Source organism: Nomascus leucogenys, chromosome 17, assembly GCF_006542625.1.
Source record: "Nomascus leucogenys isolate Asia chromosome 17, Asia_NLE_v1, whole genome shotgun sequence".
In the NCBI taxonomy this organism is placed as follows: domain Eukaryota; kingdom Metazoa; phylum Chordata; class Mammalia; order Primates; family Hylobatidae; genus Nomascus; species Nomascus leucogenys.
Window position 1 is genome coordinate 68,042,368 of NC_044397.1, and position 23,616 is coordinate 68,065,983.

The 23,616-nt window shown below is 40.6% G+C and overlaps 1 protein-coding gene across 7 annotated transcripts in view; it reads left to right on the forward strand.

Moving 5' to 3' along the window:
* The window catches only part of ELMO1 (engulfment and cell motility 1), a 592,800-nt gene that overhangs the window by 211,318 nt on the left and 357,866 nt on the right, over nt 1-23,616 (forward strand). For 5 of the 7 annotated variants that reach the window (XR_004026459.1, XM_030796572.1, XM_030796573.1 and 2 more), the window contains 7 exons: nt 1,027-1,126; nt 9,207-9,358; nt 11,542-11,620; nt 16,475-16,519; nt 17,535-17,585; nt 20,751-20,873; nt 22,670-22,801. Coding sequence is in view for 6 of the 7 variants with exons in the window: in XM_030796572.1 (XP_030652432.1) it covers nt 1,027-1,126; nt 9,207-9,358; nt 11,542-11,620; nt 16,475-16,519; nt 17,535-17,585; nt 20,751-20,873; nt 22,670-22,801 (682 nt within the window). In the remaining variant the exon portion in view is untranslated. The remainder of the gene's footprint in view (nt 1-1,026; nt 1,127-9,206; nt 9,359-11,541; nt 11,621-16,474; nt 16,520-17,534; nt 17,586-20,750; nt 20,874-22,669; nt 22,802-23,616) is intronic. The other 2 variants (XM_003268937.4, XM_003268939.4) reach the window with 1 other exon arrangement.

Sequence of the window (23,616 nt, forward strand, 5' to 3'; positions counted from 1 at the left end):
TGAGCTTACAAATGAAAAATCTATATAACCAACCTTGTTAAAATAAAAATTGGCCTAGGAATCAGTGCTGTTGGGTAATACAGTGTACAGATCCTGATTGGCATAATCAAATGTACTCAAAGAGTATTTATCATAAAGGTGTTAATATTTATAATGATGATAATTTACAATAAAGGTGAATATCTATAAAAGATTCTGTGTATCTAAGTCTCTGCTAAAGTGTTGTTTTGAAAGCTCTAGGCACCAGGATATTGTCTAATAAGGGTCCTAGGTAGAACTGCATTTGCCCGAGCCTAATCTTTGTTTGGATTTTCAAACCACATATTAGACCCATCTTATAGCCTGCTGCATCTCAGCAAGTCTTTTGGTAAGCAAACCCATTATATGGAGTGATTATCTTCATCGATATGCCAGAAAAGTTATTAATTAAGACAAAATGCTGGCCAAAATCAAAATGAGTATGTTTACTTGCATATATGTTTGTATCTGTGTGTCCACACAGAGGGATGTATAGACCACTTAAAGAAAAGTGCGAATTCTCTTAATAGAAGTATTTTTAATTTTCTTTTTTGATGTGTATAGGTAATAAAGGAAGCACATTGCCCTCCCTAAGTGGCTCCAAATTTCATTAGCCAAGAAGCTTTTCTTTAAGCCGTCATTTACTGAGTGTCTATATGCTACATACTTTATTAAGTAAGTAGCCCTGTGGCTAAATAGATATCACCACCCAGTTTTTCAGCTGAAAAAATAGAGGCTTAGGCAGGGTCAGTGAATTGCCCAGAACAACACAGCTCACCAGAACAAGTGAGCCTGGGTCTGTTGGATGCTGAAGCCCTGGTTGACCTCAGCAAGGCCGTCCTGCCCCTTCTTGTCACTCATGTTAGTGAGGAAGTCACCTGTGGTCCTGCTATTTATCTCTTGATCTTTTAAAATTCTGTTTGTATTCACTTTCCCAGAACTTTCTTGCTTTTGTGTCTTTGCTCAGCTTTGGGGCTCTTGACTCTTGTGCCTCCCTGTCTTTTTCAGCTTTGGAGACATGCTGTCCTTCACCCTGACGGCCTTTGTTGAGCTGATGGACCATGGCATAGTGTCCTGGGATACATTTTCGGTGGCGTTCATTAAGAAGGTAAGGCAGACTCTGCCTCTTTAGGCTTTCCTTACTGTCTTCTTTCATAGCTATTTTTCTCTGCTTTGAGGATATTTCATAATTGTCTTTCCTTTAGTTCTTTATATTAAAAGATGGGTATGATTTTTTATAATATTATGTATGTGGGGGACAGGAAACCCAAATTCTATATAAAAATGATTGTAAGAGATTATAAGGGATTGCATGTGCGCACCCATAGCTCAGGCCAAATAAGTGTGTCACACTGTTAATAACTGCACAAGTGTGTTAATTCCCCTTGTGTGACTCTGTTGGTTTCAAGACCTAAACAGAGTTCCTCCTGTCGTCTTTCGTGAGCCTTTAATCCCCAACCTGGTGTCCAGGGAAAAGGAAAGAGTCAAAGTATACCGAAGACCTGCACACCTAGGTTTGAAGCAGGGATATATGAAAAGGAGGGGTGCCTGGGTCCATGTTTCTTAAGCAGAGTGAGCCTGCTTACTTGTAATCATGGTGCAATGAATATCTCAGACATCACGCGGTTCTACCAACCCTTCCTCTGGGAGGAAGCAAATGAAGATGGACCTGGTGCAGGGAGAGGGGGCAGAAGAGCCCTACCATTCCTTGCAATTGAAGTGTAACAAATTTGCAACTCTGTTTCCATTCTTCTGACTAAAAATAAACAGTCTTGATCTTGTTACTCTCAAATGTAGATTAAATCATGGATATTATCATTTATTGATTTATTTTTCCCTTGCTTTGTATTTGCAAAATGGTTTATAAATTCATTGGCATTTCTCCTCCCTACTATTATATTAGGAATAAAGAGATGTTTGGAATTCGTAACTTTATTTCCTAAATATTGGTTACTGGAAAGAGAATTTCAGTGAATCTGAGCAAGCCAGAAAATCGGAGTGAAATCCAATAAGAGTCACTTGAAGTTTTTAAGCCTTTTATTTTAAACTAATGGTAGACTTAAAGAAAAGTTGCAATAAATTGGACTTTGGGAGGCCAATGCGGGTGAATCATTTGAGGTCAGGAGTTCAAGACCAGCCTGGCCAACATGGTGAAACCTCATCTCTATGAAAACTACAAAAATTAGCCGGGCATGGTGGTGCACACCTGTAATCCCAGCTACTTGGGAGGCTAAGGTAAAAGAATCACTTGAGCCTGGGAGGCAGAGGTTGCAGTGAGCCGAGAGTGCACCACTGCACTCCAGTCTGAGACACCCTGTCTTAAAAATAATTTAAAAAAATTAGTACAGAATGTTCCTATATGCCCTTCATCCAGCCTCCCCTAAAGTTAACATTTTGCATAGTGACAGTACGGTTATCAAAATAAATAAATAAGCCATGGTGCAATGCTGGCATTTGATTTCACCTGTTTTTCTACAAATGCCTTTCTCTGGTTAAGGATCTGATCCAGGATCCCACATTGAATTTGGTTATCATGCCTCCCTAGTGTCCCCGAGTCTGTGACAGTCCCTCAGCTTTTTCATTTGTCATTTGTGACTTTGACACTTTTGAAAGGCACCAGTCAGTTATTTTGTAGAATGTTCCTCGATTTGGATTTGTCTGATATTTCCCTCATGGTTCAATTAAAAAAGGTTATGCATTTTTGGCAAGAATGCTACAGAAGTTATGGTGCATCCTTCTCAGTGCGTCCTTTCATAGGCACATGATGTCACTGTCCTCTGACTGGTGATGTTACCGTGGATTACATGGTTAGGTGGCATCTGTTGGATCTCCCCACTGTAAACATGCTGCTTTTTTTTGGAAATTAATCATTATCTTAGGGGAGATGCTGCCTTGAATAGAAGAGCATGGGATGGCCCTAATCGGTTGAATGAGGGGGTAGGATCAGAGGCCCCACAGGTGTCATGCCTGCACTATGTTTTATGTTCATTTAAGACAAGAGCTGACTGGAAACCCAGGGCCTTCTCAATGCATCTCAGAATCAACTCTCTTTCCTTATGTAAATCCATAAAGCCAAAGGGGATGAGCAAAAGGAACCCTGTAGAAAACACACAGAAAAGGAAGAGGTCCCTTTTTGCCTGTATTTTTCAGTGGTATGAATTGCTATAAAGGAAAGAAACTGTTGGAATTGCCATTAACAGTAATGTGAAAACCGCAATTACCTTTGCACCAACCTAATAGCTAAAGAAGCCAAAGACATCCCGATGTGTTATAAAGTACCTTCCTGCCACCTTTGGTGGTGGCAGGGAATGTAAGCATTAGATTATGAGAGGAGAAAATAAATGGCACTATTTTGCCTCTCTAAGATCAGTTCCAGAGAAGCAATTCCAAATCTGAAGATAGTGAGTATCATTGATTTTTTAATGCTTAACGAACATTTTAACTTTTTGAATTTACAGCAGGCTTTCTTTTCTACCTCCAGAGTGCCCGGCTTGTCTGTTATGAGAGCCTCTTTTGCTATAGAATGTAACAACAATGTTGTACTGAATGTGAATTCCTTGAAATTATGTTCTACTTTCACCAACATTAGCTCTTTTGATTCCCCACAGCAATCCTTTCCAGAACAGAACAGATAGTCTTGTTATTTCTGGTTAGGAGGCAGGGATGCAGTGGCTTGCCAAGGTTGAATGAGGTCACACAGTGAGTGGGCGTCCTTGGTCACATGGTCAGGGCACTTCTCCTCATCATCATGCACCTGTGCTTTCCAAGTGGTGGAAGGCATAGTTCCCGGAGCCTCGCTTAACCAGCCTGTCTCTTACATATTCCTCCCTGACCTTACTGCTAGAGTTAAGCGATTTCTTCTGCTCTCCGTTCCCCTGGGATCTCCTGAATGCCCCTGTTCCAGCACTTGTCACATTTCGGTGAATTTTTTGTTCATTTGACAGTCTTTCCCAATAGAGTATTACCTCAGGAAGGCAGAAACATGGCTTTCTTCATGACTTTATCCTTGGGGCCTGGCACAGAGTAAGGTCTTAATACATTTCTGTGAAATGAATGAATAAAATTTGCTTGGAAGCATTAAAAATACCCACAGAATTTGAAGAAGAGAAGAAAAACAGTGGTACTGTATTTAAATATATTTTAAGAAAAATTTCGGTTATGAAAGGAAAGGAATTAGAAAGCTGTGTTTCTTTAAATGATGTGAGCAGTGGCCAAAGAGAATGATAGTCATTTAATTTTCTAACAACTTAAGAAAATGTTTTTCATTCATTGAAATTAATTCAAAAATCATATTAAATGTAAGAAAGTAAAGACTGAGCGTCTTGGTGATTTAAATTAAAAAATTAAGTATTTTTTAAAAAGCAACACATTTAATCTATTTCATGTCCTCATTCCCAGTCATATTTTCCTTGCATTGCTACTTAGAGATCTGTTACATGAATTTGAAAAATAGTCATCAGAAAATTACTTACTTTTCTGTAAGGTTAACTTTTTTATTCATTAGCTGGACCAAATTCAGCACTTTGACAACCCAGGAATTGTATGCAGGCAACTGTCTTTTAAATGGAGCTTTATCTCAACAAAAATCGACTGGGAAATAGGCTGACAAAAGATGCCTATCTCTGTGGTCTAGAGTTGGCTTCCTATTAATGCCAAATTCATACCACTTTGGAGAAATATTTTTTTTCCCTGCCAGCCTCTGTCTCCTTCTCTATTACTTTATCTGTTTTGTTATGTGTGAATCTAGATTCTGGTTTACAAATTTTGGCTGCAATAAATAGCATCATTTCATAAACAGCTCTGAAACTTGGAATTCCTTGATACCAATATATAATGTTGTTGCTTTTTAAAGACCCAGCTACTTAGGGAGAGAGTAAGAAAATATGGAGTAGAAAGAAAAGAAAAAAAACTTTAGATGATATGACATAGTTGGTTTTTCCCTAGCCAAGTATAACATCAGTGCCTTCTTTTGGAAGGAAAGTTTCATATAAATGCTCTTGAAACCTTAGCTGTGCAGGAGAACCTGGCTCACCCTGCAAATGTTTTCAGCGCCTGGACAAACATCCCACCATTTTGCTTTAGAGACCTGATAATTTTTGCCTCTTAAAAATTTGAGAGATTTACAGGCCTCTACCTAGATAATTTTAAATATAGGAGTGGAGCTTCATGTTCTCCATGGCCGGTTTTTTGTTTTTTTGTTTTTTTTTTGGTTTGTTTTTGAGACAGAGTCTTGCTGCATCACCCAGGCTGGAGTGCAGTGGCGTGATCTTGGCTCACTGCAGCCTCTGCCTCCTGGGTTCACACGATTCTCCTGCCTCAGCCTCCCAAGTAGCTGGGACTACAGGAACCCGCCACCACGCCCAGCTAATTTTTTGTATTTTTAGTAGAGACGGGGTTTCACCATGTTAGCCAGGATGGTCTCGATCTCCTGACCTTGTGATCCACCCGCCTCAGCCTCCCAAAGTTCTGGGATTAGAGGCATGAGCCACTGTGCCCGGCCCTCCATGCTTCTTTGAGGTTTTGATAACATAAGAGAATTTTAAGATCTCATTCTAAGTGATTCTAAGAAGTATTTATTGGATCATTGATTCATGCATTGTAATGACCCTTAGTTTCTTTAAAGTTACATAAGTATTTCTCTTATTTAGCTAAGATTTTTAAATGAATGAGCAGTACAAGGAGCTAGTGTGTATAATTAATTACTGCTAACTCCTCTGACTTCTTCCTTATGTTACAGGCCTACTTTCAAGAAGCTGTACTGTGGCTGGCTTGGGTTGGCTCACTTGTGTCACCCAAAAGTACAGTAATGGAGCTGGGATAATTGAAAGGCAGAGGGAATCATTATTACTCTTTTGTGGGATAAAGGAAATGAAAATTTAAATAGGCATGAATAACCTTCTCTAGCTATACGAAGATCTATAGTTTTCAAACTGGACATAGAGACATTTGTCCATTAACTAATTTATACATTCAGTTATAAGGAGTTGGTCTCAAGTTCTCTGGAGAATGACAGTTATTACATTCACTTGGATCAGCCCTGATGCGTTGGTTATTAATACTCATTAAGTGAAAGTATTAGATCATTTGAATATCTGGCTAAAACCAGTGACAAATAAAAGAAAGAAGTTAAGTTTCAGAAAACTATTAGCATCTACTTCAGACTTGTACATAGAACTCTAATGCATTGAGTGCCCCAGGTGTGTTACACAAAATGCTTATTATGTAACATGCTTTAGGATTGCTGTAATGATTAGGTTCTTTATGTCAAGGAAGAGATGAATTACTAGAAACATGAATTTTAAAGAATACTTTCATGAAAGTAAGGGATTCATTTCTTAGGAGAAAAATAATGAATGGAAATGGAATATGTATGTGGGATATAAATATGCCTGAATTAAAGCAAAGACAGCAAATTATTTTTACCACCATTGAGCAAGCCCACTGGGAGCAGGGAAGAGTTAATGATTTATAGAGAACTTTAAAACCCATTATGAGAAGGTATACTTCGTATCAGAAAACACCGAGTGTAGGCTGGGTGCTGTGGCTCATGCCTGTAATCCCAGCACTTTGGGAGGCCAAGGCGGGTGGATCACTTGAGGTCAGTAGTTCAATATCAGCCTGGCCAATCTGGTGAAATGCCGTCTCTACTAAAAATACAAAAATTAGCTTGGCGTGGTGGTGCATGCCTGTAATCCCAGCTACTTAAGAGGCTGAGGCAGGAGAATTGCTTGAACTGGAGAGGTGGAGATTGCAGTGAACTGAGATCACACCACTGCACTCTAGCCTGGGCAACAGAGCAAGATTCCGTCTCAAAAAATAAAAAAAAGAAGAAGAAAACACTGAGAGTTCTGATTGAATATTTCAAGAAAGGAAATATTATAAAAAGGATATTTATGGAAGTAGGGGACTAATTCAGGGGGTAAATTTCCATTTGATGGAAAACTTGAACATAAAAGAAACAGCAGAAGATTGTGTTTTAGTAACCCAGCAATGAGTTAGACCACTGGGCCAGTGTTATTTGTATATACTCTGTATCAAAATGGAGACATGTCAGATGTATCACAGGGATATAAAATAGGCAGCTGGAAATATGAATCACTAATGATTATGGATTCTTAGAAAAGAGTGATAATTGGGAAGAGACGAGTACGAAGACAATGAGATTGATAATCTTCCTTTTTAATTTTTGGCTTTTTTGGACTATCCAAATGGTGGCATCCTCTTGGATGCCAAGAATAGGCCCGCAGTGTACTTCATAGTAAATGCCTTCTTATCTGTCCATACTAGACTGTAAGGTCCTTGAAGTTTGTTTGTTATTTTCATCTTTGTATTTCCAGCTCTGTGGGACAGGACAAGCCTGTTACATAGCATGCAAGCAATGCCTGTTACTGAAATGGATCAATTAATGATGAGTAAATATTGGCTGAATGAAAAAAGTGGATAAAGATGGAGGTGGAGGGTGCTTGACAATGTCAGCAATAGCTTCTCAGGCAGAAGCCTCTGTGCATCCTTCAGGCACATCCAAATTTAATAAATAGAGACAAGCAGGGGAGCCGGGAATGAGGAGAAAATTAGTTGCAAGAAAATCTGAAGTATTGTCAATGAATTTCTTTATGAGTTCTTCAGTTTCCTAATACCAGTGCCAAGAATTATGCCGAGAGCATGAAAAATGGTTTGATGGGGTTGGGGAGGAGTCAGAGAATTTATCCTCTGTTTAGAAGATGTCTAAGTTAAGTATTAAACCCAGAACACAGTGTGACAGTAATTGGATTTTTGTCAGAGAAAGATGGCCCTAGGGAAAGAAGGGTGGCCTTAGCATGGTAGATTTGGTGGATTGGAGCAGACTGCGAGGAGTTAAGTCAAGGGCTTGCCAAGGATGGTAAACATGTTGGAGAAGTTTCCTAGCCATGAGAAGAGCTGAAGCAGTCTTTTGAGAACCTTAAAATTTCCATACTCTTCCTGAAGTTTGTATTTTAAAATAATAGCTTTTCGGAATGTGAAATCATAATGTCACCACACTTCTTCACATTATTTCCCACCCCTGAGATCCAGATGTAGCTGGGGTAGGCAGAGTGTTGGTATTTGCATCTCTCACCCCTCTTTTCATCTGGAAATCAGCGGGCTAGGGACAATTCCGATGGTATCTGGGAACTGCCATGGTGCGCTGTGCATTTATCATGTGCAAGGGTGGAGAGGAGATGAGGCAAGTGGTCTCTGGGGCAGCAAAAAAGGGAGAAATTAGTGTTGACAGGGGGAAGCAGCAAGTGTTTACTTGTTGTGGAACCAAGTTATTTAGCTTTTAAGAAAGCAGTCATTATGCTGATACAATAATGGCTTTTTATTGTGAGCTGTCAACAGACAGTAATAACTTTTAATGAGACCTCTAAAATAAAACCTTTATGGTACCCATGTGTTTGGATTACTGCGATCCATTATTCTAACCTCTATTTTATTTTCCGCTCACATTGTGATTTATTATGTTTGGGGATTTAGTGATTAATTCCTTAGAGAAGCTATTTTGGAGCTTAAACTAGTATTTTAACTTTTAGTACTGCTCACTTAAATGATTTCCTGTTTGCTAAATTTGGGAGAGATGAAAAGACCTTATTTTAACCATCAGAAATTGGAAGAAAGGGGTAACGAGTTTTTCGTTTAAGAGAGTGGCCAGTGACTGAGAAGTTGCCAGTTGAATTGTGTTGACAAGTGAGATTTGTGCGAGTCCCCTGAGAATGCAACAAGAACATAATAAGCATATAAAAGCCATGGATCGTGTAGATGAAGGAGTAGCCTGGGAATGCAAGAGGAATGTCAATTAACATACGTTGAAATTACCATCCCAGAGAAACACGGGCATCCTTACAATATATGTGTTGAAATTGTCTGCCCCTAAAAGATGAAACTCGGGAGAATAATCCTAGGAAATACAGAAAGAATAATCTTTGGAGGTGTGTCTTTTTTAAAACATTTGCTTATCAGTGAGTTATAGAGATGAGATAAATCATGCTTTGTAATGATGTCATGAACAATCCCTGGTTCGATGGATTTCTTGCTATTTTGCTGTAATTCCAGGTCTTCCTCAGTGCCTGGTGTTTCTTAAATGAGTTCCCGATTTGATTCATTTGTTCCCTTCTCCACGTCTCTGCTCTACTTACCACAAGCAGTCAATTGTGTCCCACTTGGATTTTCAGATAGCAAGTTTTGTGAACAAGTCAGCCATAGACATCTCGATCCTGCAGCGGTCCTTGGCCATTTTGGAGTCGATGGTGCTCAATAGCCATGACCTCTACCAGAAAGTGGCGCAGGAGATCACCATCGGCCAGCTCATTCCACACCTGCAAGGGTAAGCATGCCAAGATGCTCTGGGGAGGAGAAATGCTTCAGGAAGATGGCCACGGTAATGCACTGGGAAACGTTTTATGTTGTTATAGTTTGGTTAAATGTACTGAGAAAGAATCTCAATTTGGCATATAACCAAACCACGTGTCACACTGGAATGGCGTGGTTACTTTCCCTTGGCCCCTGTCCCTCACTGAACTCCAAGCTGGTTCTTGGCATTGCCTGTCCCCATGCCTGGCCCTTGGTAAGCTCTCAATTTTAATGGATATTGGTAGACATTGGCAGAGTTTTACTTTTAAGAAGATAAAACAGGATGATTTGTTCTCTAAGTTGTCTTTCTTAAACCATGTAAGTTAATGTTTTCTGTGATATAATGAGTATTTTCATAGTTAATTAGAAATGTAATGTTATGCATTTTTACTAGGAATTTTTAAAGGCAGCCTTCTTTCTTAGTTATGCTCAAGGTGATTCTAGTGAGCTTCTTCTTTTGTATTTTATAATAAAATGCAGGATTTTTTCTAGTGGCTTGAACTATAAAATGGAAGTAAGATAGCTTCCCCTGCAGCCTGTAGTCTTTGAGACATTTTTCCCCTTCTTTCCTCCCTTAGGTAACTAGGAAGGTTGTCTCTGATGATACCAACCTGAGAAGGACTCTATTGTACAGTGCTACTTTAGAAATTAAAGTATTTTGGGTTGCAGTGATAATAAACATTGTGAGCTTGCTTATACAGGAAAGGAGGTTATTGGAACAATACTGGGGTACCTTGTAGAATCCAGAAATGACATAAGTAGCCTTGAGAAGGAGAGAAACCATAGCTTCCCTGGAGTCCTCAGCAGATGGCCTTTTCTCTAGCATTTTGGTTGTCACTACAGTGACCCAACTCCCCCTAACTCTTGCCCCTGGTCCATTAGGTCACAATTACAAATTCTCAAGAGGAAACCCGACTGGCCCATTTGGGTTGGTGGTGCAGGGTGGGAATGGTTCTCTGAAATGTTAACTGTTGTGTTTATAATATAAACTACCAAAGCAGATTATATTAGATATTATTTTCATTTGGAGGTGGGAGGATGACCAACACTTAAAATTTAAGTCACAGAAGCTGAGGATTGTGGTGGCCTCAGTGATTGTGGCCTCAGAATCATAATTCTTCAAAATGATGGTAATGTAGCTTCTCTAGAAATAAGACCAGTTTCACATTTCCTTTGAGTGTGAATTGTATTAATTTATATACTGTGTCTTTTCTGGGAATCTCAAAGACACACATCTTCATCCCAAAGCTCATTACCAAAGTGGAGAGTTGTTTATTCTCCAAGTACTGTGCTAAGGATTTTACATGCATAATCTTATTTTATCTTCACAGCAATCCCATGAAATAAGTGGGTCTAACCCCATGTTGTAGATGAGGTAACTGTGCCTTGGAGGATACCCATGAACTTGTCCAAGGTCTCAGCCAGCCTGTGATAAACTGGACTTTGCACCCTATCCTGGCCTAGTTCTAAGCTACACCTCTCTCTCACTGGCCTGATAAGTTATTCCTAAATGTAGCTCATAAGTCACTCTTTGTTTATGCCTTGAGTCCTCCTTATTTACTGTTTACCACGTGCCTTACATTAGAGCTTTGTTTCATTTATTATTTCTGGTTCCTTTCCAGAAAATCAGATTTATAAACAAACACCTGTTCTTTTTGTTATTAAAATGTTTATATTTGGAAATAGATTTTTAGAATATATAATAGAGCCATCCAATTAGCCTAAGAATGTGGAGACATCTGAAACTACTCCCTAATATATTTCATGTATCAGACAGAAAATTACACATACATACAAACACACATACATACATACACACACACATACATACATACATACATACAGCTATTACTAGTAGTACATCAATTACAACATCCCCTAGGTTTATGCCTTTAATCTGAATAAGAGAGAAGGCTGCCTATATTTCTGGGCATTCTGCACTGACCAGTGTACTGTCAGCTAGTAATAGTAATTGTATATTTACCACCTTGTGATGTTTGAAATGCATTCTCAGTGCTAAATGCATTTTCTAGGCCCTGCCTTTCTCTCTCACTTTTTTTGGGAGAGGGGGCTGATTTTGAGCTTTTCATGGTTTGACCCAGGGCTAGCCTCTTCTGACTGTGTTCTGATTTTCTGAATTGTTCTCTATCTTTACAGGTCAGATCAAGAAATCCAAACCTATACTATTGCAGTGATTAATGCACTTTTCCTGAAGGCTCCCGATGAGAGGAGGCAGGTAAGTTGCATTTCTTTAGTCTTATGGCTATATCAGGGCTAGGAACTTTGTGTGCAGAGAACGCCCTCTCCTTCCATTTGGGGACTCATTGGGTCACTCTGCTGTCCTGGCCGCAGATGGACTCTCCAGAGCAGCTATGTTCCGCTGCACGGCTGGCCTGCTGGGGTCCTTCCCAAATCCAGGGGCAAGTGGGTAGAGATGGGTAAGCCGTTGACTGATGAGCGATGCTAGGAGTGTACCAGCAGTAGAGCCTTTTCATGAAATGAAATCCAACCTGGAAGCCCAGATGTAAAAAGATGAAAACGCTGCTGTGGTGGAAGCAGAGTTAGGATCCCCCGCGACCTTCTGTCATTTCATGGGATGCTCACTAGGGTGAGGGAAGTGCTGTTCTCATTTTCTGTATCAGGAAATGGAGACCCTGAGGGGTGCCATGTTTTTCCCAAGGAGGGAGGTGATGGAAGGTGAGAGGACAGGAGGGATAATATGCAGATGGCTGCTCCTTGTGGAGATAACTGCATTCATATGTCAGAGGGGCTCCTTGCTTGGTAAGATTACTTATTTCTGTGTGTGGATGTGGCTGGGAAATTGGAGCCATCTGTTTCCTCTCCTGTATAAAAAGAGCCGGCATGGTGGCTCACACCTATAGTTCCAGCCCTTTGGGAAGCCAAGATAGGCAGATCACTTGAGGTCAGGAAGCTGAGACTAGCCTTGTCAATATGGCAAAACCCCATCTCTACTAAATATACAAAAATTAGTCGGGCATGGTAGTGCATGCCTGTAATCCCAGCTACTCGGGAGGCTGAGGCAGGAGAATCACTTGAACCAACCCGGGAGGCAGAGGTTGCAGTGAGCTGACATCACACTGCTGCACTCCAGCTTGGGCGACAGAGCGAGACTGTCGTCTTAAAAAAAAGAGGAAGGAACCCTTTAATGTACATACATGGAACCTTTCCTCTGATGGTGTCCTTTGTCTGTAGATCTTTATTTCTTTCTTCACGAAGGAAAGGAGCATTACAGAGGGGATGTGAAGAAGTGGAATTTTGCCTTGTCTTGGAATTTACGTCACACCTCAAAATCCATTCATGTTTTTTACAATCAACATGTCATGTAATATGTTACCCTGGTCACAATTTCCTTCCTTAAAAAAGTGGGTGGAAATACGAGCTCTTTAACCCACTTAGAAACTATGCTGGGGAGCTTGATGGCAGTTGCCAGTGAGTTTGCTTAGAAGAAATTAGAAAGCGAACCTGCTACTGAATGCTATGACAAGAATTTTTGGATTTTATTTTACTTTTTCATTGCCAAGGATTTTAAACCTCAGCGACTAAACATGAGGGGTTCTGGTTTGTTTTCCATTTAGAATTTCTTCTTCATCCCCAGGGGGCCTGTGTTTGCACAAGGAGTGGTGTCACTTTACAGTTTCCTGGACTTTTGCTTTGGTGTTCGCTGGAGCCAGGCGGAGGTGCCTGCCCTCCACAAGCCTGTGCTGGGGGCACTCTTACCCTGGCTGGATTTTTAGGAGTGGCTTTGCAGATCTGAGATGAAATTATGGATAGGGCTGCTTCTGTGATATTTTAGTCTAAATACCGAACTCATGATAACTCCCAAGCAGCCCGGAGGTTGTCTGGAAGCTCTCACTGTGTACATACACAAGCTTCACTTGGACGTTGGAGGAACTGGGTCCTTCTGCTGGCCAGACCGGGGACTTCTGGCCCAGCCACGTGGTAGCTGAGTGTAGCGTGTGGGGTCAGGAAGGTTGCATTCTGATCTCAACTCTTGGAAGTTTCCTTTCTCCATCTGTGAAAGAAGGGATGGATTAGAGGAGGTGAAAGTTCATGCCCACTCAAAAGGCTATTTCACTTGGATCTCTGAATCTAGACATGAGTAACATGCTTACTGCATCTTATTTTATACCAGACACTACTGTTCATTTGTTAAATTGGACTCTCATGACCATGGACAAATAGGGAATCAGGTGTCAATCTGTACTAACTTCAGGACATTGATGATAATGGTAATATAATGGAATATCGATATAAGATTAAGTTTGGATTTTGTGAATCAAGTCTTTCTTTGAAAACTGTGCAACATAAGACTGACAGGAAACAGTTCGGCTATATATTATTCTAATAAACCACCACAAAGAGTAATAAACCATGACAAAGAGTAGTCTAATAAACTTAAACCATTTAAGAAAAGATTCCAACTAAGAAAGACTGTATATAATTCGGCAGAAATTTATGAAGTATTATATGACTCATTCAATCAAGCTCTAAAAATAGCTACAAGGTATTTAATTTACTCGCCCGGGGAAAAGTGACGTGGACTTCACAAACTATAAACTCTTGAAATTAAGAATGTTGTTCATCAAAAGAAAGGGAGTATCATGATTTGTAAATTTAAAAAAATTTCAGTGAGTAGCAAGATAGCTCTAAAAAGGGATTTCAGATTCATAATGAAGAAAAGTTTGTTGGATATTATTTTCTGAAGGTCAGTAGAGGCCTGTAAAGCAGAAGACTGAGCTAACTGGTGATATCATGTGGGTTGCTGTGGATTTATATTAACAGCTGAGCATGTATACCTTAGTCTGGGCTCTATGTTCTAAGTAAAATAAAGTTTCAGCTGGTCTGAATTTGACGTTAGCATTGTTATTGGCATATGTTCTGAAAAATTAGAAGTTCTGAATTTTTGGCAAATAGGAAAATTGACCAAAGTCAGCCATCAATGATAATATTATTGAGAGTCTGGCATGTGCCAGGCAGTGCACAGTGTTTTATATTACATTATTTCGTTTTATTCTCATATTTAGAGAAAGCCACATTATTTCTGTTTTATAAGTAAGGAAATTGAGACTGAAAGGGAGTAAAGAACTTGACCAGGTTACTGAGCGGATAAGAATCAGAGTTCGAGTCTCAACCTTATCCCAGCTTTTACCTGCAAAGCATCCCATCCAACGCCTGTCAGAGATGTCACTCACAGAATTCTCTTGTATTTGCCAAGTAAACAACTCCCCGAAGCCTGGATAACACCAAGCCCATTTTCTCACTCCAGTTAGATTGAAATATAATCGAAACATGTATTTACTGGGTTTGCAGGAACACTATTTTTTGTTTGTTTTTTGTTTTATCTGTTTAAAGCCTTAGAACCATTGCTTTGTTTGGAGTAGCCTGATTCCACTTCGGTCAAATACTTTTTAAAAATTTCATCTTCTTTTTTTGACTTGGGGCCAGGCACATTCACAGGACTCCATTATCTGGGGTTTCTTTGAATTTGGAATGCTTTTAAACACTTACACCTTATTTCTGCTGTTACTGAAAAAAAATGCCACCACGGTCAGAAGGAACTGTGCTGTTTTTTCCTTTCCATCTATGAGGTAGGCCTTACTGAGAGAGGCCTGTGCTGTGCAGAGCTTCCTCCTCTGGGAACTCCCTTCCCTTCTAGGGTTCCCCCAGGGTTGGAGGCCTTGCTTTCCCATGCCTCTGGGATGTCGGAGATTCTCTGTTTCCTGGCACAGATGGAGGGAAGGGCTGGGCTAGTTTTGTCGGGGAGGAGGTTGCTGTTAGGTGGGCAAATGGATCCTTTTGCTTACAACTTTTACCATTATTCAGTTCACTATTTCAATGGCAAATATGTTAGTGAGATCCCTTCCAAATTTCTCTACAAATACTTATACTTTTGATAAGCACTATTTAAAAAAACTTGTTAGTTAAAAGATTTGGTAGAAAAATCAGAAAATACTGACTCAAAAGGAAGAAGTTTGAAAGATTCCTGTAATTATATTCCCAGAGGCAGAACCACTGCAATTATTTACAACTCTTGTGACTTTCATGGTGCTATTTCCCTGTTTGTTCTGTGCGAATATTCTCCTAATACATCATTTTTTTTCCCAACAAATGTGAGCATACTACATCCATTGTAGTTTTTCTAAACTTCTTTTAAAACTAAACGATATTTTTTGGACATCTTTCCATGTCAGTATATCTGGATTTATATTTGTAGCTATCTATACTTTTACATAATTTTAATGCTATAAAATATTCCCCATGGATTCTCACATTTACTCCAATAATTCCGTACCATTAGACCAAAAAATGGAGGCATGGATATTTCTATTTTCTCTTTGACCAAGCTGCTGTTCCTTAGGAGGACAGTATAAAATATTTATTTGTTATTTTATCAAACGTTTATTGTCTTCTCGGTGTCAGACATTGTACTTTGGGCTTGGAATACAAAAAAGAAAAAGACAGTTTCTGCTCATGAGGGACCCACAGTCTTATGCAGACAGTGAATATTGTAACCAGATAATTACAATGATTTCTTTAGTAGAGGTTGGACATACATTGTCCCTTCTAACTTTAAATTTTATAAACTTATAGACAAACATAGGAACAGAAATATTCTTTTCCATTTTTATTTATGAGCAATAATTTCATCTTTTTAAAGGAAAGAAATTAAAACAGCTATAGGATCCTTTAAGGCTTTTATTTGTCATCTGGTCTAGGAGAAACAAAAAAACTACCACCAGTGGGCCTTTCTATGAAGATCAGCAAGAAAGCCCTGCTTTCTATGCCTAGTGGAAGGGAAGGTTCCTTCTGGGTTACCATTTGACTTATTTCTCAGTGCATCATTGCTCCTGCTTTCTTGTTTTCAAGAGCATAAGACCTAGTATTGGATTTTGACTTGAGTGCCATCTAGCTTTTTTGAGTCACCTTACAGTATTTAAGCACTTTTCAATGCAGTGGGTCAGCAGGGGTGTTCAAATACAGTGGTCAACCTCTAACAGAGTCCTCTGAATTTCCATCCCTTCTTCTCTCCTGCTTGCTTTCCTTTCTGTGGTGGCGATGACGCTGTTAGGTTGATGTAGAGAGCAATGTTGACATCCTTGATTGTCCTCTGACTGTAAGTCACCCACGTTCCCTTTGTTAGCGTAAAGTGGGCCCTGCTCTCCCGTGCTGCTCCTGTCCACCCCTGCTTGTATGCCCCGCTCAGAAATCTCCCCCACCCCCCATGTTCTTGGTTCTCTTTGCTTTCTGCAAATTTGTTTTAACCTTGGTAGAAATCATGGTTCTGTTTTTAAACTGTGGCTTAGTTTCTTTTCTACTCAGTAAGAGTAGCAACACCAAAAACACCCCCTACCACAAAACAACAGTCAAGTGTCTTCCTGAATATGAGCAGTATTTTTACTTTAAAAGGCTCCAAGTGCTCCAAGACTATGCCTGATATATTATTTTCCCTTAGTTTCTACTTGTCAATATTTATAAAGGGAGTCTGTGCATCATTTCCTTTAATAAAATCACCCTTGAATCCTCCATGCCAATCAGGAGATGCCAAGGCACGAAACAACCTGCAGAAATCAGGCCTTGCAGAGCTCAGTGAGTGTAGACTCTAGAGCTTTGCATCACCCAGATATTTGCCCTTCACTTAAACTCCACTCAGATCACGTATGTAGCCTGGTATATGTATTACTCACTCTTTGGTTTTGCACAGATTAAGATGAAATGACTTTTAGAAGATACTGGAAGCTCCTTGCTACAGGCATGTGTTGGCTAATAAAAGCTTTCTGCACATACGTAGTCTAATAAAAGATGATGAGGCTTTCTAATAGAGAACCATTGCTTTGTTTGGAGTGCCTGGTTTTTATTTAGCACCCACCTTTTTCTGGAAGGAAGAAATTCCTAAAGAAAAGAAGTTTGCAGGTGCCAGATGTCTTTCCTTTGCTTTTGGACATGGCTTTTACATTCTAAATAAAACAGTCAAAAAATAATTTGAATACTACTGCCTGAGTTCATTATTTCATAAGAAATACTGCTGATATACAGTTACGAAGCACACCCCAGGATAAAGTCATTTTTGGCCATGTCGAAATGTAGCTTTCTAACCTAAGCCTTTGTGTGGGTGTGTTTTTCTTCCACAGGAGATGGCGAATATTTTGGCTCAGAAGCAACTGCGTTCCATCATTTTAACAGTGAGTACCTATGCGCTGTGACCTCTTTGTGGGGGAGGAGTGGCCTGGTGCATTTGTTAATCTCTTCTTTTGGCTTCAATCTGTGGTTTGTTCTGTGACTTGCTTCTGTGGTGAAGCAGTAGGAACTCTAATGAAGGAAAAAGTGAGTTTTTGGAATTGGAATAAATAAAGGCTTTCCCACAGGAATTGCCTCATTGAATTGGAGGGAGGGGTTTCTGGAACTGCTCTGGAGAGAGAGAAAGGGGGAACACATTCTGGCTGGAAGGGTTGGATAGCTCTGTCAGTGGGGCAGGTTAGGGAGATCAGGGCTTAAAAGATTCACCCTGATGAGGTTTTGCTCTTTTAATGAGGAAGCTAGCTGTAAACATATCAGGTACCAAGAGAAGTCCTGAGATGTTGAACATCAGTTTTGGGGTCCCCCTTGCAAGAGAGAGGAAGGAAAGATATAGATGGGAGCCACTCATTCACTGCGATGCAAGATGACCGTAAACCTTGGTGGAAAAAAAAGCCCTAAGTGTCACCTTGCAAATGTTTAGAAATAAACCAAATAACAAGATTTCCTGAGGCCTTACCTGCTATTTGACTTACCAGCTACTTGAAAAAAGCAGGTTGATTGATTGCCCTGCTTACAAAAAAGAAAAAAAAAAAGGAAAAGAGGAAAAGAAAGAAAAAGAAAAATTTCTGTTTGTGTGATTCCAAAGAGCAGTTCAGCAAGCTTACAGTTGAAAACACTTGGTCCTCAAATGCAGGTTTTATTATTATTCAAGTGTGGTGAGGCCAACAGATCAAGAGGTGGCTGGCATTGAAAAGTTTGTTAATTATAGTTCCCCAAAGGAGGGGGCATGCCATGCCACTGGGGGATTGTGGGGGCAGGGGAAGCTCCTGAGTCAGGAGGCAGGGGAAGCCCAAGGAGATCTGGGTGAGAGCCCTTACTGTGGTTTTTGAGGGAAGGGATACATGAGACCAGGTAAGCTGGCTGAGCAGGTTTAGGATTGGCTAGTTTGTATAATTTCAGTGGACTCTGGAGTTTATGGGCTGTCTCTAGTTGTCTGGTACCTGGCCCTGGGTGGTTAGGGCAGGAGAATAGTGATCCTAAGAGTAGGAGCCAGAGCTTGTAGAGGAGTGGGGGGTGGGTGCCAAGGCTCTGGACTGATTCGTTTGCATATGAAAGGAGTCATTTATTATCTCTAGGAATTGGCTAGACCTGGGAGGAGCAGTCTGTCCAGGGTCAACAAGGTCCCAGATGTCCCAACACCAGAAACAAATGTCTAATACACACACTATCCTCCCTCCCTCCCCCACCAATGCAAGTAAGCCATCAAAAATTAATGTTGAAAATAAATGTTCTAGATCCCAAAGCCAGTGGTAATGTCTGCAATTTGTGACCAAGTTAGTTCGATTTTAAACTTTCTGGCTGTCAAGGATGACAAGAAACGTATGAGTGTAATTTTCATTGTTTGATAAAAAGAGGTCCCCCAGTTCTTCGGGAAAGATAAACCTTTTCCCTCTGGAACTGAACTCTGAAATGAATCTTGGGAGAGCATCTTAATACATTCTAGGTCCAATTGTGGTTTTGGAAATGCAGAAGTATTCATAATTACTGTCCTTTATATTGGCTCTCAGTAAATGTAGAAGCAGCAGCATCAATGTGTAGCTCAGTGTCTTCATATTACCTTGATGTGGCAGTCAGGGTTAGAATGCCCTGAGATATGAGTGGCATTAATGACTGTGGTCACCCTGTCTCAAAAATCAGCTTGCTTCAGTGGGACTTCTTGTATGAGATGTTGTTGATGGCTGAAGTTCGAGGCTGGTGCTCTCTTGCAAGAACTTGGAGTGCAGTACTTTCGAGTTGCTAAGAAAAGAGATACCCATACACTTTGGATTCTAAGTGTGTGCTATGAGTTAACATGCTCTTCTGAAGATTGGAGGATAAGGGGTTTGATTTGCTCCTAACCGTCCTGTTGTCTAGCTTCCCTGCTTCCCATAATTTTGGTTCAGTGACTTTGTATTCTCTCATTCCTCCCTGTCCTCTTTCTTCTATTCCTCTATCTTCTCCCACCCCTCCTCCTTGAATTAGCTATTTCAGCATGGCACTGACAGCTATGTTGTGGATTGCAGGTGGATGTCAGGTTGAGAGGCACCCAGGCAGCACTCTAAAGACCTAGACTTCCTCCAGTCCTGGAGGAAGATCATATTTCTCTACAATGGGTAGCTTTGTCATTTACTGAATGGCCACTTAGAAGTTGGTTTGCAGCAGTCTACCCAGGAGCAACTACAGATTGCCGACAGAATTGGTCTTTCAGATAGCATGGCGTGACTGGGGCTAGCACAGTTGAAATAACTGATTTGATGGGTTATTCCACCACATTAATCCATTGTTTGGCATTTTTAATGTACAGCCGGGATCTCTGTTGAAAAGGCTGTATGTTAGTCCCAAATGCTGAATGTTGAGTTGGTGACAGCTGTCCCATTTCTGGGCAGGGGTGAGGGGATTGGGGGTGGACCTATCCAGTCATCCTGTCCTGCCACTCCTTGTATGTTCTCTGTTTCTATGGGGAAGAGTCATTTTATCTTGCATTTAATTGTTAACAGTGAGTAAAGTAATTCACGAGCATTTGCTCTCTGCTTTTGATGGTAGACATCCTTGTGTAGCTCCCACAGTGGATTAAGATTTGATGGGTATTTTGCTTTTGTGTGTTCCTTCTAAAATTTTTCCCCATTTTGAAGTGGGCTCACCTGTCAGAGACAGTCCCAGGGTAAGATAATGGCAAAATTGCTTACTATGGGCATGCGCCATTGGTTTTTCTGCTGCATGTGGCAGATGCTTCCATTGTAGAAATCCACAGTTGTCTTGGAGACACCCCCATTTCAAGCACATCTTCTCTTGACTTTCATGGCTGCCATCACCAGTCCCTTTCCAGCACTTTTCCCCTTCCACTCCCTCCTGCCCACAGTAGGTTTTTTCATGGACTGTGACCTGAAGATCAGGAACCTTACTGGGCTCTGAAATTCAAAGGAAAGCTCTGAAATTCCCTGTGCCCTCACCTTCCTTCTCCATTCCTTGTACCTCCCAGTGAAGACTGTGAGAGCCTTCTTGAGGGTTAATTCTAGTTGTTTCCTTTTCTTTCTTTTTTAAAAAATTTCATTTGTGAACCATTTCCCTAGCATGTCATCCGAGCCCAGCGGGCCATCAACAATGAGATGGCGCATCAGCTGTATGTTCTGCAAGTGCTCACCTTTAACCTCCTGGAAGACAGGATGATGACCAAAATGGACCCCCAGGACCAGGTGAGTGCTCACTGGCCAGCAGTCAAAGCACAGGAAGGGCAGAAAGTGTCATTAAAAGTCTTTTCTTGAGGTACCCTGAAACTAGGGAGTTTCAGAGTTTGATATGATGTCGTTTTATTATCATCTCAGAACTTAGGGGCATGGCTTCAAAATTAGGTGAATCTAGGATCAGAAAATATACCAAATGCATTCTTCCATTAGGCTCCAAACATGCATGTTCTGCCTTTATTGAATAAGAAAGTTTGATGTCACATGACCACAGACCTTAGCTCCTGGCCCCAAGTAACATTTAATGGTAGTAGCTTTGGAGTCAAGTTCCCACACAACTAGGGCCTCTTGGTGACTCTATGTGGCATTGATTCTGTGGGGCTGAGGTAGCAATTTTCATTCTCCAGGGATCAGTGCCAAGAGCAGGGTCCCAGATTAAACCTGATTTCTGGGCCAGCATTTCTGTCGGTTGGCTGTTGGCTGTAACTCTCTGCTAGGTCTCTTGTTGTGCATGAAAGGTTATAGCTCCATTCAGAAGGCTTTGGGGACCTTTGCTGTGTGAGGGTAGAGAGGAAACAGCTGGGAGCCCTGCTGTAGCACATTTTCAACTTAAACAGCGCTGCAGCTTTGGAAAGGAAAACACTCATTATTGGCACGTGAGGGCCTGATCTGTTGCAGATGTGAACTGCATATGTGAAGTGTGTAGCTGCCGCGGCACTTCATTCATGGAGCAAGGCCATACGGTTAAGAATGATGGAGAGGCTTTGAGAGGCAGTGAATGTGCCCCACGTTTTTGGCAAGGTGTGGTCATCCCAGGGAGAGGAGACTGTCGTCTCACCACTTCTAGTGACAGAGAACAATGCCTCTTGATATTGAATGACGCTCTTTGCTTGGAAACCCTTTTAAAAATTTATTTTATTGTGGTGGGATATGTACAACAGAAAGTTTACTATTTTAACCATTCTTAAGTGTACAGTTTAGTGGCATTAAGTACATTCATATTGTTAGGAAACTATCACCACCATCTATCTCCAGAACTCTTTTTATCTTGCAGAACTGAAACTCTGTACCCATTAAACACTAACTCCCCATTCCCCTGTCCTCTTAGTCCCTGGTAACCACCATTCTAGTTTCTGTCTATGAATTTGACTACTCCAGGGACCTCATATAATTGAAATTGGACAATATGCATATTTCTGTGTCTGGTTTATTTCACTCAACGTAATATCTTCAAAGCTCATCCAGATTGTAGCATCTACTGTGACTGCCATCTTTCAAAGGCTGGATAGTATCCCATTGTATGTCCATACCACATTTTGTTCATCCATTTACCCTTGGATGGACACTTGGGTTGTTTGCACCTTTGACCCTTTCTTTCTTTTTTGTCCTGTGTTTGTTTCCATGAAGTAACTTAGTGGGGTGAGGCACTTTGGGTACTGCTTACTTTGTTCCCAATTGTACAGTATCCCCAGTTTCTCTAGCTTAGCTTTCTCCAATCACGACCCTTCCATCATATCTGGGCCTCTCAGTTAAGACTGCACTGGACTATCAATATTTGTGCTCCAGATGACTACTTGGCTAAGAGGACCACTGTGGAATACAGCCAGGCCTGACCAGCAGGGAGACTGACAGGGGAAGAGCGATTTGCAAAGCCCTAACTTAGAACATTGGTTCTCTTTTATCTGTTTTTCTTTTGCCTGAATGCAGTGATTCATTTAGACCCCAGGGAAAGAGGGAGTATATGTAATGTCACACAATGAGAGCAGCTTTTTCCCCTCCCTTTTCTTTTTACTCCCTGATTCCTTCAGGCTCAGAGGGACATCATATTTGAACTTCGAAGAATTGCTTTTGATGCTGAGTCTGAACCTAATAACAGCAGTGGCAGCATGGAGAAACGCAAGTCCATGTACACGCGAGATTATAAGAAGCTTGGCTTCATTGTAAGTAAGCTATCTCCAGTATGTGCTCTCCCTCTAGCCTCCCCGGGCCTGACCTCAGCCACATAACTGATGTCTCTTCCGAGCGTGTGGTCCTCTTGCGCTTTACAGAATAGTTTCCATATTTCCAGATGTTTAGCTGGTTTAAACAGGATCACATGAAAATCTCTTCTGGCTTCAGTGAAATGGAATAACTTGCACAAGTGTGACTAATACTGAGATTGTTTATTCAGTTCTGATTAAGTGTAACCGAGAGTAGTTAGCCCGGAATGTATCTCGACTTCATTAAATCTACTTCACAAGATGCTTAAGATTGGTGTTTGACTTAAATGAGTGATGGCAGCTGTGGGATGGATCTTATTATTGGGTTAGTGAGTTGATTACTTACATACATCAATTTTATATCAAAGTCAAATTGAAAGTCTCCTGAAATTTAATCATGATGACATTAACACAATTTATGTTTTCTTAAAAGGTCTCTCTTGCTGTGAATGCTAATAGGTTGTCTCCTAGATGTTTTTTTTCAGTTTGCAAATCAGAACACAGCTTGTCCCGAATATAATACATTGTTTTTATTTCTGTTTGCACTATATTCTTGATTTTCTCCCCATGAAGTCTCTCAGTGACCTTCGGCTAATATCAAATTCTGCAGTTGTAAAATTGGATTTCCATTTTAATCCCCATCATAAATGGCATTACTGAGATTTTGGCTTCGGTGATTAGAAATCACCAGGCATTATTTTATAGTTTCAAATACTCTTTCCTTGGAAAAAAATATATACGCTATATATATATGTGTGTGTCTGTGTGTGTATATA